This window comes from Calypte anna, chromosome 6 (genome assembly GCF_003957555.1).
Source record: "Calypte anna isolate BGI_N300 chromosome 6, bCalAnn1_v1.p, whole genome shotgun sequence".
NCBI classification, from domain to species: Eukaryota; Metazoa; Chordata; class Aves; order Apodiformes; family Trochilidae; genus Calypte; species Calypte anna.
The window spans coordinates 25500952-25520262 of record NC_044252.1 but is presented as its reverse complement, the minus strand read 5'-3'; the positions used below and the strand labels follow the sequence as shown (position 1 = coordinate 25520262).

The window sequence follows — 19311 nt, the reverse complement described above, 5'->3', positions numbered from 1 at the left end:
AATCTGCTGGCATCTAACACCCAAGCCAATGAAACCTCAGGTCTTTCTGGTAAGGGGGAGAGGGAGGTAGGTGGAAGTATGATCAGTCAGATCAACAGCACATGGGATTTGTCCTGGGAGATGTAACCACACTTCCTGCTGTCCCCAGGCACCAGCCACCCTCAAGACAGTCTGCAGCTGGAGGTTTACCCATCTAGCTGTCACATCTATATGTAGGTTCCCATATGCATGCTCCAGGAGGATGCGGATGAGGGCAATGCCTTCCTACCACCTCACCCAACCTCAGCCACCTGACTAAACACAAAGGACCCAGCACAGTTCTTGAGCACTGCTTGGCCAGATATGGGAAACTGCAGGGAAGACTCTCCCAAGATTTTCAACACCACAGCTTTTCCCACTGACAAAAATCAAGGCACCAGGAAACAACTGAGGAGGAAAGTGCACATATCTCCATTTTGTACCACACTGAGGTTCCACAGCTGGTCCTGAAAGAGGATGCAAAGACACACTCAGGGGTGTCCTTTTCCCTGTGAAAGGCACAAGTTGGGAAGAAGTCCCATGGCCTGTGCTTCAAACAGCTGATAAGTCAAAAGAAATCAAGGGACAGATATTACAGGGAAGAGAGAGGGACAAACATCCTTTGAGCCCCAGCGCTGGGAGGATGGGGAGCAGGCACCGCGCTGGGGACAGAGTTTGGAGGAGTGCAGCACACCCTCTGCAGGCTGGAACTGAGACTGGAAAATGTTATTTCTGTAAGCAAGCAAAGAGGACTCAGTGGCTGAAAGGGATTTTTCACAGATTGAATGAAATGCAGGAAGAACTTGGTATGTCCAAATCAGCAGAAAAAGATGGATGAATCTATGGTTTATAAGCAGTTCCTCCTATACTGGGACAACATCACCCCTTCCACCCAAGCAAAAGAAAAGGCACATAAACAACATAAAGGAGGAATAAGCGTGCACAGAACACAGTATTTGAAGAACTGAAACTGTTACAAAAGATTTTTGGTTATTAAGTAATATTATATAATTAAGCTCAAATGAAAATTATTCCTTTGAGTTCTTTTTACTGTTTGGCGTTTGTGGGGGGGGGGGTTCTTGTTTTTTTTCTTAAAGTGGGCTTCCTCGTTTATTTTCCAGAAGAAACATGAAACAGATATACAAACGCATCATCCACTTTCTATTTTTAACAGGTTAAAATAGATTTTATACACTTACCACAAGGCTTCCATCACTGCAAATAATTACAGAACTACAAATTAAGCATAAAACTAATTAAACAAACATCAAGTAGCTAAAGCATGTCCACAAAAAAGATTAATATAATTATAGCTCAGCAATTTGAGAAGAGAATATTTTGAATAAGTAGGTAATTAAGTTAAGAGAGACCTAAAGAAAGACTTCACACTCACATTCATATGTTGAAGCAGTTTAAAAATAGAGAGTAAGAACTGCCTGACTTCACCTTTTAATTTTAGCTGGGTGATGAGCTGGTCCCAAAGACAGAAAGGCACAGCAGGATTTTTTTCTCAGCAAAGTGCCCTTCGTATTTTTATGTGAAGGAAATGCAACATGTTCTATTAATATCCTGCTGTAGCCCTAGATAAGTTTAGGCACGCTTTCAATCAGGAAAAAGTTCTGGCTTGTTTCTTCAAATCACTTTTACTCTTGAAGACACAGACTAGCTGGAGAACCTCCCAAGTGCCCCAGCCACTTCACAGGTAAATAACATCCACACAAGGAAAGACACATTTATTTTCCCATCAGCCACCTCTTGCAATGGCTGAAGCTGTAAGTATGACACTTTTTCCATGAAGATGAGAAGAAAGCAAATGTCTGAATTTGCTGAATTTGTACCTTAAGCTAAGTTTAATTTCATTCTCATTTTAATTAATAGCTGGGAAAGAAAACATTGATATCAGCTAGACAAAGACTGCATTGCAGAAAAGCAGAAAAAAAGAAAAAAACGACAGAAGTTGTTTGACTTAATGCCAGCATGATGCTTGGCTCTCCCAAAGAAGATGGGAAGAAGTGCATGTGTTTTTCCCCTCAGAGAGACAAGATTGATTCTTCTTCTGGGTGCAGCTCCCACACTTCACCTTCCTGACATACCCCTCATTAACCTAACATGAGCACAAGCTTCCCCATAGGAGGTCCTGGCCCATCCAACACTATTCCAGTCTGGCAGATTCTCACAGCAAGGCAGGGCTGAAACCCTTCCCAGTCAATAGTATCACATGGAAAACTTCTCTGCCCTTCAAGGAATGGAAATGGAGCACACATTATTTTTCCAACATATCTTCCTGAAGTGACAACTATCCAAGTATAAGTCACATTCTCTAAAAACCTCAGTGTCTCAAAAGCACTATTTATAACTAATTGTGCTTGATAGATGGTAATCGCTTAAAACCTAAGCAGGAGTCTGGGTTAACCCTATGGTGAAAACAAGTCTGCTTAACTCTCCCCTCATCCTTCTGAGCTTTTTAGAGCAACAGCCAACAGTGAGACTCCAGATTCATCCTCCCCCTCTTATGTTTAGCCTTTAATTATGGATTCAGCTGAGGCTCCACCTGTAAAACTTCTTACATGTGTAATACTGGTCACTGATTGTAACTCCACCTACTTCTGTGAATGCAAATTTTATTCCCAGGGAGATGAAATTGCAAGTTGGTGAAGTTTTGCATTAGCATCCTGCTGGTTCAGCAGTCACTAGGTGAGGATTCCCTTGCATATCTATAGCCCACTATCTTAATGGCCTGTTTGTTCAGAAGCATAGAATGTCCATGCTGCCCTTTTAGTGACTCCCCACCCACTCAGCTCAAGAGGAAACAGAGCAGAGCACAACACTTGCTCTCTACCACTACCTGAAAGGAGGCTGTAGTGAGTGTTGGCCTCTTCTCTCCAGTGACTAACAGTAGGAAGAGAGGAAATGGGTTCGAGTTGTGCCAGGAGAGGTTCAGATTGGATATTAGGAAAAATCTATTCACTGAAAGAGTGGTGAAGCATTGGAACTGGTTGACCAGGGAGGTGGTGGAGTCACCATCCTTGGGACTATTCAAAAACCAGGTAGATGTGGCCCTTCAGGAGATGATTTAGCAGTATGGGTGGTGTAGGACCGACAGCTGGACTCGATAATATTGAAGGTCCTTTTCCAACCATTATGATTCTATTATTCTATTCTATATTACTTATGAAGGTGAACATAGGAGGACGTATACAGTTTGCTTACACCCACATACCTGATAACTTAAAACTGTTTACACTTTAATGTCTGTATTTTTTCCTACGATCCAGTTCATATTGTACCAAAAACTCTTTTGTAATGATGTTCAGTTGAAGGCATCATCTTCCAGCTGAAGAAACATGTTCTGCATTTCATTTGTACACATGTAATTAGCTCAAATACTCTTATCACTCCTGGCATTCTTAGTTTTTAAGTGTCAGATACCAAAACTGCCCCAGGCATCAACAGCACTCTACTCCCACCACCTGAATGACATCTTCCCACTTCTTGCATTCAAATGAAGCTAAAGCACTTGAAAACTAAGGATTGAAGAGATGATCAATTCCATTTCTTTTAATGAAGGGTTCCTCTATTTTCATAAAAAATGCCTCCTAGCAAGAAATTTGTCAGCTGAAATTTTAACTTCTGCTTAAGTCCAACACAAATTTTAAAGGACGAGATGGTCACTCACTGTATAACTATTACAGTTTCTGATTCTCCTAAATTAAAGTTTTAACATGAAGGAATTTTGTTGAAGCAGCTTTAAATATGAATTAAACTTTTTGGGGTTTTGTGCTAAAAAAGAAAAAATATTTGAAATTTCAATGAAAGTACCACCACTGATTCTCTTTCCTTTCATAAATAGTTCAGATATTTGCCTACCACGCACCTGTGAAAATAAATCATTCATGGGTTATATATATGAGAGGCTGGTTTTGTGTAGCAGAGGGATTAAAGCCATTCAATTTATCTTTCCTTCTTCTAGAATGGGAAAAAAATATCCCTTGGGGAAGAGTTTCCCACACAGACACACCCCCCTCCTTCTATACAGTCCCCTTCTCCCTTCTGTGCAGTACGTACACCAGACTCTACCAAGTGGAAAGTACATCCTTGGCAAAGCATGTGTCAGGTTTCAGAAGGAAACTCACAAAATATTCATTAGTTGCTCAAACAAGCAGCTGATTTGCTTCCCGAGCTCATCTAGCAGGATCCAAATCCAGAGGAATGATAGAATCTTGCCTCAGGCTTTATTAGGCTGCCCAGTGGGGGCCCTAGTTATACAAGGCATTCTCCAGGGTTTATAGTGCCTATAGGGCTGATTTTAATGCACCTGGATAGAGCAATGAGCCCTATAGGGGATGTGGTTCTTGCAGCCAGGCTTCCAGCTGCTCCAGCCAACATCCTTACCATCAATCCCTGGCACCCAAAAGAAAAACCTGCTGTTCTCATCCCTGCCACACATGAAGTTCTGTTCTTAGGGCAGTGTCATGCTAAAACTTATCACTCTGCCAGCTTCACTACAGATAAATAAGTAAAATTACCTCAGAGAATTTAAATTAAGAGCCCGGTCTGTGTCTCACAGAGTTTACTATACAACTCTGTCATGTTTTAAAGCTTGAACAAACACTTTTTTCTCCCTCCCTTGATGATTGCTATTTCTTAAGACCAGGGGCTTAGAGGAGGGAGGCAAAAAATTCTGTACCCCAAGTGTCCTCAACTTACTAAATGCCTAACCCCAGATCTGGGGTCCATTTGTCACAAGTCACACCCTTGGATGGTCTCTGCCACTGGGAGTCAACCAGCAGCCCTCCTCCTACACTCTGCTCTTTGGTACAAACTGGCACCTTGGAGAAAAAGTACAGAGCTGGTCTGGTCCAAGTGAGGTCCTCCTGGCACCCAGCTTAAGAGGTGAGAAAACTAAATATATCGAATTTAAAACTACAATTATTGTAGGGGAGCTTGCCAGAGCTTCTCTGAAGCTCCTAATGGTCTGTCAGGGATTTATGGATCAGCTGTGAAAATTTACTCCCAGCTAAAACTTGCCAATCAAGTCCCTGGCTTTGGAACACTGCTACCAACTTCCACATTAAACAGCTTGAAATTATACAAGTGCCAAAGCAAAACAGTAGGCTTTAACACTTCAAAGGAGGCCACACAAAAGAAAAATCTACCATACTGAACAGATGAGTAAGAAATGCGTGGGGAGTCTCTCTTCTGTGTGCTTGCATCCTTGTGTAAAAAGGTCTTAAATTCTACAGAGCAGGATGAGCAAAAACCAGACAGTGCCAAGTACCAGCGAAGTGCACAGCAAGAGGCAGTATGTTGTATGCCAAAGGCTATAAAAAAACTTCCTTGCAGTTTAGAGAAGATTCCCCGATAAATTATGCCAGCAAGCCAGAAAGTAATCTTAGTTGCTGCTATTTTATGTGCTTGCCATACAGATTAGAAAATAAAATTAAATTTAAAAGCTAAGATTCAAATACGAAATTTACAAGAGTTTTACGAAATTAATAAAATAAAATAAAATCCATAATATTTATAAAATCTTATTTGACTGCAGGGGAAATATCACAAAATGGTATCTGGTGTTTTCATGTTTTTTCCACTTAAAAACTAAAGTAAGCATAACAAAAAATATCCTGAGAACTTACACAGAAACAAAGCAATTTGTCAATTACATGAGAGATGTAAGACCATGCCTTTTTTCTCCCAAGTGCTCAGCACAGATCTGAAGGGAGCAGCAATGGCCACCTGTGAGTGCAGCACTGTATGGAGGAACTGAGGGGCTCTCCCCCTCTCCATCTTCAGCTCTACACAAATCCCTGTAACTGCAGAGGCTTTAACAACCCAGAGTACTGGTTTTAAAATGTGTCAGACCACTAATATGCTATTAAGAAGCAGAAAGAGCATGGATTCATACTCTTCCCTATACATGCTCTCTTTTAAAAAAGCCTGAGGCTTCAATGCTGGAAACACAAGGTCAAATTCTATTATTTTATTTGGCTTCTATGCTTCTCTTGTACTAGGTCTCTCCTATCAGCATTACTGTTCTTAACATTTCTGTGCAGGATTCCTGGTGACTTGGCAAAAAACCAACCAAAAACCACCACCAAAAAAACCCAAAAAACCCTAACAAACAAAACAAGGAACAACCAACCAAGAAAACCAAAACAAAGAGTCAGAGAATCTGATCCTCTGAAGCTTTACATGCATAAATAGTTCTCATGTGTATGAATTAGGCTTTGCAAGATCAGTCTCATAGTGTATATACACTCTATCCAAAATTTACCTGATTTACCACTGGCAAGAAAACTGGCTTGGCCACGTAACAACATATTTACATAATATATAAGATATGTTGCATCAGTCTGCACAGATATACTATAAACATCTCAACAATATGACTCAACCACTTCCAGCCCTTGCAAATTTCCATTTTACTCTTTTTTCTTGCAAGGAAATTCAATCCTTTAGTACTTTGCAATGTAGACAATCTACAAAACATAGGTTGAATAGTAACAATCAGTTTGTCTTTTAGTTGCCTGATCTACTAAGGATACACTGGTATGTGATTGACTTAAATATTATTGTCAAATTTGAAGTAGTTACCACTTTTACTTCTCCAGGAGCTGGAAATGAGAAAGTGTGTTCAATCATATCTAAAACAATGCAGAAAATATAAGAGTTGAACCGGATTCAAGTACCACATATTTTTGTTGGTGTTATTTTACATCACATTACCTATGAACCTGTTTGCCCATGCTGCCAACAGAACTACCTATAAACACCATTCCAGTCAGCCATTCTGCATCTGTATTGCTTACAGACATGCTCACCTCCAAACACATCAGGGACACTTTCCAAGTGTAACACACATCAGAGTAAACTGAAGCAAACCTCTTGGGCCACCTCAAAGGCAGTAAAACAGAGAGATGCCAGCAAAAAAACCCTGCCTGTACCATGAGGAGGTGTTGCTACAGGACAGAAGAGTGACCTTGAATGAAGCAGTAAATAAAGAGCCCAATGTTTAGTTGCTGGTTGGCAGGATGGTGGAAAGCCATAGGTGACCTTACAAGAATGTGCCATCAGTGGGGCACAAATGGATGGTGCAGAGCAAATGGATAGCAGGGGTGTGAATGTGAAGATGTGTTAACGGAAGAATCTGGAAGATAAGAGAAGCCTAGGGCTGAAAAAAAAAATAATATCTCACCCTAGTTTGCTAATACTTCTCTATACTGTCTCAGAAGACAGGAGTCATCTTTCGTCCACATCCCATCCTCAGCCTGAATCGTGCATAATCTCTGATAAAAAATTGTATGTGGGGGAGCAGAGAAAATCTCTGACAAGCTCTGCAGTGGCATCCAGACTGCAAACCACGCACACACACTGAGCTATGCACAGCTCTGCAGGGACTGGAGCAAACTTCTCTGTACCAAAAGTTCATCTGCTCTCACTCTAATTCTAAGCAGAGCAGAAAGCAGGGTGGAAAAGACATAAAGCATTATATGTCATTTTGCTCTCAATAAGTTTTTTGCAATTTTATTTACAGTTTTTTAAAGAAAAACTAAGGCCAAAAACAGAACAATAAAAGCTGGTCAGTGTAATGAACTGCATGTGTCATCAACATAACAAAATTACTTAGCACATCTTCCCCTACGAGGAGAACATGTTTATTACCAGAGACAAATAATATTTCTTACTGCAGAAACTGTAAATGGTCCATGTACTTCTTCTTTTCAACTACACATTATGCACAAGCCTACAGAAGAGTTTTTGTTACCTAATAAAGGAAGTGTCAGTCAACCAGCCACTCATTGCAGAGGTACTTAAAGTCTCCTGCTTAAAGCAAAGATTCAAAAGTAAAAATTCAAGACCTGCTCCTACACAATTCCAAAGAAGTGGCCCTAGCTGACAGACATTGCCAACTTGCACATCCCTCCCCTCCAAGAAAAAAAGCCATGACGTTTAAAATTGTAGCTTTTGACACTACCACAATGAAGACTTTACACATTGCTCAAATTCTCGTGCTCTGCAGCCTAGTGTGCAGAAAAATCACAAGATTTATGGCAAGCTGAGGAAAACTAAAACCAGGTAATGTCAGATGCTTTTGGTGACCAGAAATCAACCAGGGAGCTTGCTCTGAACCTGCCCACAGTCCCATGTTCTCTACCCATCCTGGCCAGCAGAAGACATTACTGAAGGGAACAGGAGTTAAACTCTTTATACTGTCCCTGTCTTCTCCTAGTAAGAAGTATATCCAGAAGTGATGAAGTAGAATATTCTCCCTTTCCTCTTAAAGCAGTCACCCTTGTTAACATTTCGCATAATACAGGATTTTTAGAGTTAAAAGCATGCAGGAGGTGGGACTGCACTTCACAACCAGTATAGCTGCAGGTTCATATCACCCCAGCGTCAGGCAGGGCTCATGGCACCTTTGGGACATTCTGCAAAGGCTGCTGAGACACTTCCAAGTCTTTAACAATCGAGATGATGGAGGACAAATTGAAACAGCATCATTCAGTGCAACACCCACAGAGCACAGCTCCAGCCCAGCCACACTCACTGCCCATCTACCCTCCTTGAGGCTCCTCAGATGCACAAGATAAACACAGATTTTAGTACAATTAGTATCAGTTAAATGCAGATTTCACAAGCCTACATATGCACATGCATTAAAAAAAAAAAAAAAAAAAAAAAAAAAAAAAAAAAAAAAAAGAAAAAAAAAAGGAATGCAGAACACCTGCAGCAACATAACTACCTGTGCACTCACAGATACTGATACTTCACTACAAACACTGATCCTTTAAGAAAACAAGCCTTTGCCCTCTCCCTGACACAGAATACCCAGAGCTTTTATTTGGTATTTTTTTCTAAATAGGCAGGAGGCATTTGTAAAACAGGCTAGGCTTTGACTGTCAGAACAGGACAGATACAAAACGTTTTCTAAAACCCAAAGGGTTTTAGAACCAGTTTTCTAGTTTTACTCAGGATGTCAAGTGACAGCTTCACTGTGATGGGTCATTAGTGTGACAAAGAGGAAGCAGCTGCACATAGAGGGGCAGAGGCTAACAGAACAATTACATCCTTAAATCAACTCTAAAATGTTACAAAGGATGAAGGGAGGGAAAGGGTAGGTATATTAGGGGAAACAAAGTCAGCCTAATAACATGTCCAGCCATAAATCAGATACAAGGGTTTTATTACATAATTATATATATATATTTAAGGTTTACTCTTCAGAAGAAAAAAAAAAAGATGCTATTTGAAAGCACATTTTAAAATTACAAAAATTACTATTTCACATAATCAATTTTTTGCCTTCCTAAACAGATTTCTGCAGTATACTTCATAACTGTATGAAGTATAAATATTTCTAGCTCCTTCTGTTTATGACAAATGCCCAGAAAGAATCAGATCTAAAGGTACTGAGTTTTTTTACCCATCTCCATTCTCCTTTCCTCCACTCTGGGGTCAGACAGATTTTAGCATCATCACCACAGTGCAGCAGTAGCTCTGCAGGTCACTCAGGTCCCACTCACTGTTAGGTGCACCCAGCTTTGAATGGGCAAGGGCTGAATTAAGAGTAAAACCCAAAGAACACACTTCCCAGTCTCCCCATTGATGGGAGCAGTAGTATTAAATTTCCCATAAAAGAGCAACATCCATGTAACTTAGTTTCAGTAAAAAGCACTCCACTGCCATGTGTTGTGGTCCAAAACCCCCTCATTACATTGCTTCTTATAAAAGATGTATTATTTAACATTTTATTAAAGTTAATATCCCTGTCATTTTCTCTCTCCCCACTAAAATATGTAAAATAATATTGGCATTTCTGGGCAACTATGAACTGATTGATAACTGATCAAACAAACCAAATTACATTGAGATGTTTACCTGGAAGGCATTCCTTCCAAATTCTTTTTTTCTGACCCCTTTCCACAATCATACTTCTGTGTTCTCTTCAAGCTTTAAATTCAATTTTATTGTGCTTTTCTCCCAGTAAGCTGCTGGGTATCTAATGAGAATGAATAAAAAATAAACTAAAAACAAACAGACAAAAAACCACAAACAAACAAACCAACAAAACAAACCAAAACCCCACAAACCCAAACCAGTAACAAAAAAATGAACTCAAACAGAACACCCCTCTGTAAGGCACTAGAAGTTTCCTGACAAAGAAACCCACATTTTTATTCTGTTTTGTTTAAAACAGAAACATCCACACGACATAATATCTTTAAGCTTTGGGTCACACCTGATATACAGGAAGCATCTTTGGTTTCCATTAAAAAAATTAAAAATAAAAAAAATATTTAAAAGTATTTTAAATGAGAACTGTTAAGAAAATGTAATATTAAGAGATGAGAGAAATTTTAATTGCCTGGTTGAGGGCAATCATCATGACTGATGCTACTTTTTGTAAGCAATTAAACATAAAAGTGAAGCTACCCCAGGTGTCCCTGTGCCTGCCCCACCTCTTTTAAGTCCCGATTTTAATGGCAGGTGAGGTCTAAGAGGAGTCTCAATAATTCCACAGTGAGGAACCAGACACTTCCATGAAAACTGAGGTTCCCTCACTGTGTGCTTCACAACATAGAGAGAGGGTGAATTGGAAAGGAGGGGGTTCAACAACACAGGGTTTATTCCCACATTCTATGGGGAGTCCCACTTTCTGTTTTGTTTTCATCTCCGGTCAGGTCAGTGACATTTGTTACAAGACAAAGCCCATGAGTTTTCAGGGCTGTCAGGTAAGGAAGCAACTCTGACTTTGAACATAGGCTTAAAAAGGCAAATAAATATGGAAAGCCTAGGTCAGTAACAGTAGGAAGAGAAACAGTAAAAACAGTGTTTCTCCTAATGTCTCCTTGTTAAGTATCAGCTTAGCCTTTGCCATATATGCCAAACTATTTGCCATGACTAATGTAGATAATGGGAGTACATTTCACATTTTATCTCTCCTGAGAGACCTCAAGTTGGGAAAAAAAAAAAAAAAAAAAAAAGGAAAAAGAAAAAGAAAATCCACACTTCGCACAAAATAAACACAAATGAAGCAAATAAAAAGCACATGCTCGAACATATTGGGTTTAAGTTGAAAAAAATATATATAATTTCAAGGCTATTATTCTCTACAAGTTTCCTCCTTACTGCTATAGGAAAGACTCAAAGCACTCACAACCAGCCTGCTTACTCCTATTTACCCCCATAACTGGCACAAACTGATCACAACACAGGCACAGATGTTGGAAATTCCATCTTCTTTCCAGAGGAGCTCAAGATCTCCAGGGCACAGCCCTTTGGACAAAAATTATTAACCTTGATTTTCCCCGTTGTTTTAAGACATCTTTGGTTAATTAGAAAAATAAACATATACTCCTATATCAACACAGGGAGTTAAAAACTGCTCCATTTCCACTGGACAGATGTTACCCATGGCAAATCATAGAACTGGAAGTATGCAACCAGCCATTAAAACATACAAATAGATGACATTTCAATACAGTTCGGTCTCCTATAATTATGGATTTTACTTGGGGCGTGTTTTAAGTAAGAACTTTTACAGACAGTGCTCTTCAGTCACCTACACCTACAGTGTTCACTTACAGTCACCACTCAGTCCTTTCTCTCAGTTATTTCCAGCTAGTTGCCCCCCCCAGACTGCAATGAATCCCACACCTGGAATTATTAATAGAAGTCTCCACTCTCTCATGCTGCTTAGGCACTCCAGTCAATCTTACAGCAGGTGCTAAAATTTGTCACACACTGAGCTGTCATCTAAAAATTACATTTTGTAATACCACCTCCACATCACAAACAAAAACCTTCTCATAAGAGCACTTTCCTAAAGAGGGAAGGAAACAAAACAAAACAAAACAACAAAGCCAGAGCAGCAGTTCCTAAGACGTATTAAAACCTTTCTGTGCAGAAAGGGTCTTTCCAGTGATATCCCTGTACATGTTTCACTTGCTGTTACTCTACTTTTCCGCTCCTTCCCCACAGCCACAGCAGAAACAGGTCAGGAACACTAACTAACCAACACCATCAGAACTCTCCTTCTCCTTCTTCTCAGCCTTCTGCTTTATTTCAGAGGGAAGCATAAGGTTTTGCAAGCCATCCTCCATACTGTGCCAATTCAGATTTTCCTTCCCCACTAGCTTTTCATTCTCAGCCCAGCCACCAAAGGGCTTTGACTGCAATAGGGCTTTTACTTTTGGAAAATTAGAAATGTTTTCCTATCAAATGCCACAACAACCTGCGCAAATAGAAAGCTTTAACTGCTCTGTAAATCTTACCATTGGACCTTTATTATCAACTGAAATGACGAATGCATTGGGGGGGAAAATACAACTTGTAAACAGCATATTTCAATTTATAACTTACTATATCCTGGTGCTATCAACAAGGAATTTAAAACCAGGGATTTGTTTATATTTTGGTACTAAAGTTACATTATGAACATTAAAGCAGAGACATTTAACAAATACGATATGTGCTACCTGCATTGCAGGATTTCAGCCAATACAGAAGTTACTAAAAACATATTCCAGATGTCCAGTTTTGATAAACTGTAGTCCTCGTTCAGCGCTCAGCATTCACAGTCTAGGTTTACCAGCCACCCATGTAGAAAGCATTTTTCTTTTGAACTATATTGGTCCTCACCTAACATCTGTAAAAATTTCTAACAAAAGTAGCGGGAGTATAAAGAAGGAATCCAGAGAACTTTTAAAATTTAAATGGAAGTGTTTAAAATTTAAATGGAAGTGTTTAAACAGGGAGATCCAGTTAAACATCACACAATATTCTGGCCTACATGGCTCAGAATCAGCATTCTGTGACTGCACAGTTGTTTACTGTGGCTCACAAAGGAAGAAGACAGCAGTTGTTAAAAAAAAAAAAAAGTTATGAAAATCAAAATGCTCGAGGAAAAGAGGCCAATGTTTTCTTTCCTAGTCTTGAAACAGTGATTTCATTTTGTAGAATCACTGCTTTCCTTTCCATCCTATTGTGCTAGTCATAATACCAGTTCTAGCATATTAGAAATAAATTCAGAAGAGCAAATTAGGCTACTTCCTAACAATCACTAAATATCCAATTCAGATTATAAAACCTCAAGCTATTATCAGTAAAGAAAATTATAATTTGCCTGCATTGCCAATTAAATGCAGGGCGGAGGTTTATTAATCACCAGGTAATCACAGAGGTGCACACTAAGTCATGCTGTATGGTTACAAAACCGTGTGATCAAGTTGCAGGACCTTAGATGGAGAGGTTCCACGTTAGGCATTTTGCATCACATTACCATGACAAAGAACACTCAGAACATGGCACCTTTCTCAAATCTTTCCATTAAAGACAGGCTCCAAAGGAAGCCTTTTCAAGTTTTCCTACCTATAAAGTGCTGGCAGGCATGAATTTAAAACCACACAGCCTTTGTACCTAATATTCACAGCATTAGAAATACATCCTTTAAACAGTCTCGGCAGCTTCACCTATCTGACCTGCAATACACATCCACATTAAGTCTTGATAAATGTGAAAAAATAAGGGCCAGTCCTGGAGATTGTAATTTAAAGTCGGATTCTAAGTTTAAATTACTTTCTGGTTGCACATGTGGCACTGCAGCTGCCCAGCGGACTTAGGAAGTGACCATTAACTTCTCTGTTTCAATGCAAACTCCCAAGCCTGTATTTCCAATTAGGAATAAAAATATGGGTAACACGCACTGCTTTTGTTTTCACAATGAAGTTACAAAACAGTATAGAAAAGCAGACGGGCAAAACGAAAACCAAGCATCAAGAAATTCATGTGTCAGATTCCGCAGCAACTTCCAAAGTCCAATTTCCTACATATTTGTAGAAGTTAACATCATTCTCAACTAAAAATAATTTTCAGACTCTTGAATTTGCTGTAGAGTTAAAGCATATGTACGCATAGATATTTATATACACACGGGTATGTATTTTGAAAATACAAGCGAGAGGATTGAAATAATTTCCTCTTTTAGTTACATCGTTGGATTTTGTTGACAAAACGGTATAAAGTAGGTGCCTAAGACAGCGCCTTTCGCGAAGGGGTTGTTGCAGGGAAGCGGCACAAGCCTGGCTGCAAGGCCTCCGCAGCTCGACAGTGCTTTGTCACAGCAGCGATCTGCTGGAAGGCCGAGCATAGGCTCGGTCCAGTTGGTGGCCTGGGACTAAATGTCACAAGACTTTCTCCACCAACGCCGCCGCGCAGCGCCCAGCGCCCTGCTCGTCAACTCAAGCCGCAAACCTTAAAGTAATAGAGGGCCGTTCTGACAGCTCCGTAACCGGGCGTTCGTGAGGAGATTCACTGCTCTCTTAGAAGCACCAACTCGCTTTTTAAAACGTTACAACTCTGGAAAAATCAGGCACAGCGCACAGAACCATCTTGAATCAGCACAGATCCGCTCATGTGTTACCCGTGATTCGCGTACTGACTACTGAGCGCTCGGTTTGACTTGAAGCTTCTCATCCAACCAGAAAAGTACCGCTCACATCACTGCCTCTGTGTAGCAAAAGTACTTTTCCCCCCTATTTTTCCGGACAGAAAACGAAAACACTAAAACGCCGTTGGCATCGTTGCCCTCGCTACGTGGCCTTCCACGCGTGCACAGGTCACATTTTCTGTGACAGTTTTGCAGAGATGCGGTCGCTTCTGGCACCACACGAGCCCCCTCGCTCCTCCGGGCCCGACGAGGGGACACCCCGGCCCGCAAGCTGAGGAGCGGCTGCGGGGCAGGGCGGGCAGGCGGCACACAGGGCAATCACCACGTAAAGGCGAGAAAAACTTTCCCGACCGACCTCCCTGGCGGGGCGGACTCTCTCTCAAAAAACTTCTGCTAGGAAGCGGGAAGACCGGTGCCGGTCTTTTGGGGGTAGGTGGCCCACCGGCACCAGCACAGCCTCTGTGCCCGAAGGGAGGCTGGGCCCGGAGGGCATCGCTCCGCTGAGCGGAGCTGGAACCGGGGCCGTGGCCGGGCCGACCCCCCGCCCGCCCGGCTGTCAGTCTGGGCGCGGGGGAGGGCAAGGGGGGCACCCCCGCCGGAGAGGGAGGGAGGGAGAGAGGGAGGAGGGAAGGAGAGCGACCGGCGGAACACGGGGCGGCTCTTACTTGTGGAGGAGCTGGGGCAGGCTGGGCGGCGGCGGCATCCCTCGGCCGGAGCCCCGGCTTGGAGCCCCGCTGCGGGCATCGCTCTCCGGCGGGTCAGCGCCGCGGGGAGCCGGAGCCTGGCTCATTGCAGCGGCGGGGACCATGCGGGGAGGGTCCTACGACGGGAGGCGCGGGTGGCCGCGCAGCTCTCCGCCGCGGCGGAGGGAGGGAGAGAAGGAGGGAGGGAGAAAAGGAGGGAGGGGGCAGAGGACCGGCCCTGGAGGCAACCGCGCTCCCCCCGCAGCCCCCCCCGCCGGGTTGGCGACGGCGGGACCGGCAGCCCCCTGCGGCTGAGCCCGCCCTGCGGGAGGGCTGCGGCTAGGGGCCGGGGGCGGCCGACGCCGCTCGGCAGCCTCAGCGGGGCCGGAGGGGCGGGAGGTGCCCCCGGTTCGACCCGGCCTCCTCTTCACCCGCCGGCCTCACCTGGGCGCCGGACCCGCTCCTTGCTCCTTCCTCCCTCCCTCCCTCCCTCCGCCGGCACCTGCCAGACAGGAGGGACCCCCGCCCCGGGACAGTACCCCGGGGGCCGGCCCAAGCGGGTTTGGCCCGTGTCCCGTAGCCGGGGTGTACCTGGCCGTAGCGGGGCTCGCCCGGGGGCTGTGCTTGGGAAAGGAAGGGCAGTGCTTTTAAGAGTAAACGGCACCGGGCTGTTCACCCTCCGGCCGTTGTTTACAAACATCAAATCTTTCCCCTTCCCAAGGGCAGGGGGAAAAAATTGTGCATATTACTTTAATCCCTCGCCAGTAACACCTCTGCAGAAATGCTATTAGTCACTTATCAGACATAGGCTCTTGTCAGCTGATACAAAAGAGAAGAGTATGCCCCAGCCAACAATATAAACGTTCTCAAGGAACAGTCACCCCTAAAGAAAATCTCCACTCTGGGCCCAAATTTTAGTTGCTTTTAATAGAAAATCATCACTCATGGTCTCCCCTGACACAAGTCACTGGGGTCAATACCCGGGGAGGCTTTACCCACTGCTGTAATAACAGGATTAAGGAGTGGAATTGCCAGACGATGGTACGGTGCAACAAAAACTTTTACCTGCCCATACTTTGGCAGGACATTCTAGATGAGGAGCAGAGCAGGAGTTGCGCTGTTCATACCAAAGAAGTAACACTGTAAATGCTCCTTCCAGGTCTTCTTGCTTCCTTTGTAACATGCTCTGAGTCTTAGGGAGGGCTGAGAGAAAGCCCATTGCATTATTGGCTCCTGCCCTGAGTCCGTGTGCCAGGCATCCTTCCCCCAAGACACACACACACCGAGGAAAGCAGAAACATCCCGTCTTTTTTGAAAAATAAATCCTAATTCAGAGGAAAGATTCATTTTGGATGGGGGGGGGGGGGGTCGGGTTCTCCTCTGCACCTGGCACAGTCATTTGCAAGTACATAGCCTTGTAAATGGGTACCAAATACTCCCAGCAGTGACTGGAAAAGTTTAAGTTATTTGCGTTTATCACGTACTTTGCACTTTAGAGATGGAAAGCACTAACCAGGTGCAGAGCAGTTGAGCATTGGGCTGTATTTCTGTTGCGCAGTTACTTAGCAGTAACATAACACCAAATGCACCTTCTAAAAATGAATGGCAATCAGTACTTGTTTATACACATCAACTTACACGTACTGTATTCTGAGAAATGCAAGCGACAGAGCTTCACATCCTTTGCCCTAAGGAATAAAATTGGGAAAGATTATTTGTTTTCTGGTTCAGCAGTGGCCAAGGAAGGGCTGGTCAGTGATGTGCAGCTAATAGAGGGCTGATCTTCCAGCAAAGGAAAGTAAGATCTGGCAGGGTGGTGAAGCAGTGCATGAAAACAGAAAAGGTTAGTTTGTGGTGCTCCCTTTGCCTAGGGTTTAAAGTAAGTCTCACTGATCATCCATAGGAAAAGCAGCATTGCATTAATTTCTTTCTGGTTACAGCAGCAGAGGAAGCCCTTCAGAGACCAATCAACAGCCACTTTCTGCTGCCTGTAATTATTTGAGGAAGTGAAAGATGGTGATTCATGGCTCAGAGGGCAGCAAGAGCACAGCTATGACACTAATGCATAGCCCTGGATTAGAAGGTAGATAGTCACAAGAATGTGTTACTTTGCACAGACAGTTATATTACATCACTTTTAAAAATGGATCAAGTGTTTTACTGGGCACTACTGTTTCTGCATTTAATCTTTACAGTGTACAACTCAGCATTTAGAGTCAGCACAAGGTTTTAACACACTGCAAAGATTTTCTTCATTCCCTGTCTTTAAAGACAGAATCCTCATCGCCAAGTCTTTTTGCCAAGGATTTCCCTCTTTCTGTCATACCAAGCTGTCTGGCTTGGCACAGTGTGGTGTGGCAGGACCACTGTTCCCTCACCCCCACCCTGACCTAGTCCCTGTCCTACCAGAATGAAGTAGCATAAGGCTCCCTCAGATGCAGAGGTATTTTTCTGGTTGTCCAACCATGGAAACAAATGGGTGGATGGATGTATTGCTGCTTGTGAACAAACACAGACTGACTAAGGTTCATGGACGAAATTTCTTGTTCAAGAAATCAACATAAACAGTTTTCTGCCCAAGGCTTACTGTATTTTGGGAGCACTGCCATAAAAGAGAGGAAGAACAGTAGCTGGGCCAAACAAAATCATTTTAAGGTCTGGATTTTACAGTAGAACTGAACAAGTGCAGGCTGCTAAGCAAGTGATTCCTGCTCTCCTACTATGGAAGGTGGTTTCTTATAGAATAATTTAGGTTGGAAGGGACCTCTGAAGGTCATCCAGTCCAACTCCCTACAGTCAGCAGGGACACCCCCAAGTAGAGCAGGTTGCTCAGAGCCTCCTCAAGCCTCACCTTGGATACTTTCAGGGATGAGGTCTCAGCTACTTCTCTGGGCAATCTGTTCCATTCTTCCACTACCCTCAAAGTAAAGAACTGATTCCTAACATCCAATCTAAATCTACTCTAATTTAAAACCATTTCGCCTTATCCTGACACTACAGGCCTTAGCAAACAGTTCCCTTTCCAGCCTTCTTGTAGGTCTTGTAGGTCCCCTCAGGTACTGGAAGGTCACTGTTAGGTCTTCTTGGAGCCTTTTCTTCTCCAGGCTGAACAAGTCCAGCTCCCTCAGTCTGTCTTCATGGAAGAGGTGTTCCAGTCACCTGATGCTTTTCATGGGCCTCCTCCAGACGCTCCCCATCAGATCAATGTCCTTCCTGTATGCAGATGAACAAAATGTGTCAAAGCTTTTTTTCCCAGACTAAAGTCAGGTACTCTGTCAGTGTAGCTGCCAGCTACATTTTGGAAATGACCTTGGCCAAACTCTGCCTTGCCTGTTGCTGATGCAATTCATAAAATATCTATGATTTTATATTTAAGTGGCTGTTTTTTTCAAAGTTTCTATGCCATGGGTGTTAATGAGCACACATGCATAAACCACTCATAGCTAATAATTCCAGCTGAGATAATATACTTACTGAATCTCTAAATATTATTAAGGACAACCCCCACCTTTTACAGCGCCTTTTTGTTTTTTTCAGTTGTAGGACTCTGCATGATAGAACTGAAATCCTGGTCTAGCTTCTGTTCTAACTTGTGTGAGTACAAATCAAGGGCAGCTCTGGTATATATGAACTCACAGCCAGAGTATTCAATTTTTAGGAGGGCGGATTAACAAAGACACAAGCAGAACCCAGGAAAAAGAAAAGGACAATAAAGAAGAGATAGAGTCAGGCACATACAGTATACTGCGTCCCCAAATAGTTCAGCATCAAACAACAAAAATAGCTATAACTGCATTGCTTTAAGTGCTCAATTAACCATAGAGTTACATAGTAGCAAGGAAGCACATTTAAATATAACAGATTCTATCAAATCAATACACATATTAGTCCGACTAAGAGCTTTCTTTGCTTCATGCCTGGTCCTATCTGTTTCCCTGTGACCTGAAATTTAATCTTTTGTGAATTCAATACCCTAAATGTAATCCTCTGTGAAATCAATGTACAGTCAACTCTCCATTTTTAGGGGAAATGGGGGGCTGAAAAAAACAAAAGGTGGAAAATCCAGATATTACAAGTATTTCTGTTCATAACCATTGTGCCCTGGCATAATGTTCTGCCCAGTCAAGCTGCAAAGTGCAGAACCAACGTAGTTGGTGCATA

At 42.6% G+C, this 19311-nt stretch overlaps 1 protein-coding gene across 3 annotated transcripts in view; it reads right to left on the bottom strand.

Moving 5' to 3' along the window:
* Positions 1-15383, bottom strand: part of RBM20 (RNA binding motif protein 20) — a 103260-nt gene extending 87877 nt beyond the window's left edge. For all 3 annotated transcript variants that reach the window (XM_030453045.1, XM_030453046.1, XM_030453048.1), the window contains exon 1: positions 15133-15383. In XM_030453045.1, the coding sequence (XP_030308905.1) occupies positions 15133-15275 (143 nt within the window). In that variant the 5' untranslated portion in view covers positions 15276-15383. The remainder of the gene's footprint in view (positions 1-15132) is intronic.
* Positions 15384-19311: the final 3928 nt, after the last annotated feature.